Source organism: Brachycentrus maculatus, unplaced genomic scaffold (assembly GCF_059751285.1).
Source record: "Brachycentrus maculatus isolate JH-2025_06_01 unplaced genomic scaffold, ASM5975128v1 h1tg001342l, whole genome shotgun sequence".
Taxonomy (NCBI): domain Eukaryota; kingdom Metazoa; phylum Arthropoda; class Insecta; order Trichoptera; family Brachycentridae; genus Brachycentrus; species Brachycentrus maculatus.
The window spans coordinates 1-1275 of record NW_028282002.1 but is presented as its reverse complement, the minus strand read 5'-3'; the positions used below and the strand labels follow the sequence as shown (position 1 = coordinate 1275).

General features: G+C 46.2%; 1 protein-coding gene across 1 annotated transcript; it reads right to left on the bottom strand.

Annotated features, from left to right (window-relative positions):
* Positions 1 to 244: 244 nt before the first annotated feature.
* On the bottom strand, positions 245 to 997 carry LOC148299096 (uncharacterized). The gene is made up of 2 exons (XM_088276380.1): positions 864 to 997; positions 245 to 668 (listed from the first exon to the last, which is right to left on the bottom strand). The coding sequence occupies exons 1-2, from the start codon at positions 995 to 997 to the stop codon at positions 245 to 247; spliced, it is 558 nt and encodes a 185-aa protein (XP_088132506.1).
* Between the last annotated feature and the right edge of the window lie 278 nt (positions 998 to 1275).

The following is a 1275-nucleotide window of genomic DNA, read 5'->3' as shown; positions in this document are numbered from 1 at the left end:
ATGCAGCCGTTTGCCCCGTTATTAGTTTCTCGGAGGGGGTCTTCTGAGTGCTGCTGTTGCTCGAATAATGTTTCACATGGTTTTTATGTGATATCAGCATGGGAGGGGCGCCTGGATGTTTGGCCAGTCCATTAACATTGAATTCTTGCTTTGGAGTGGAAGAAAACTTGTTGTTGTACTCGAGACCAGCAGTCGTATTTATGTTCATGTTGTTGTTGTTAATTCTGATTTCCCGCAAGGGCATCTAGACTTTATTGAATTGCTCGTAGTTCATCAGTTTGGATGGCCATGTGAGCATCTCTTCAATGCTCATTCTCTTTGCGACTTCCAGGTTAAGCACCCTGCTCAGGAAAGCCCTGGCTGCTTCTGGAATCCCGGCAGTCAACTGATCGAGTGGCTCAGAGACTATTTTGGTATGAAGTGCTTGCTCGGAAATAGCTCTCCATGGGACTACTCCTTTAATCATCTGGTAGAAGATAACCCCGATCGCCCAAGTGTCGCAACTCACGCTATATAAATTATCCTTGAGAGCTTCAGGTGGCATGTAGACTGGAGACCCCACATTGTAATCTTTGTGTTTGTCTATTTCGCATTTGGGGATGGCAAACCCGAAATCCCCGAGCTTATGGACTCCTTTCCGATGGAAGATGTTGGCCGGCTTGATGTCCCTGTGCAGATAACCGCACTTGTGCACGTCGAAATATGCGAGCATTATTTATTGCAGGATGTGGACGGCCTCTTGGTAGGGGAGGACTCTTCGAGCTTTGAGCACCGCGTGGAGATCTCCTTCGCAGAGTTAAGTTATTATATATGTGTTATTTTTGGTGGCGTAGACATCATGCAGGTGCAAGACATGTTCCGACTTCGACAGGTGCTTGAGTGCTGTGATTTCATGTTGCAAGAGCATCTGGTTGATTGGATCCTCCAGCTTGATCATTTCGATGACCTTGATGGCAACATCCTCGCCCGTCTGATCCTTGGTCCCTTTGTGAACCATGCTGCTGTATCCCTTGCCGATGTTTTAATTTATTTTGTAGGTGTACCCTTCAATGGTTTTCATCATCTCCTGCTGTATTCTGTATCGCTGTACTACAGTATTTGACTGTTAGTATTATATTTATTATGTAACTATCCATTATTATTAAATTTACTCAATTATAACTCTGTGGATACTATGCTGTCTCGCATGATTGGGGTTGGGGTTGGGGTTGGGGTTGGGGTTGGGGTTGGGGTTGGGGTTGGGGTTGGGGTTGGGGTTGGGGTTGGGGGTTGGGA

Coding starts and splice junctions, on each gene's coding strand:
- LOC148299096 (XM_088276380.1), bottom strand. CDS start 997: ATGGTTCACAAAGGGACCAAGGATCAGACGGGCGAGGATGTTGCCATC. Junction 669..863: donor GCACTCAAGCACCTGTCGAA/GTCGGAACATGT, acceptor TTATCTGCACAG/GGACATCAAGCCGGCCAACA.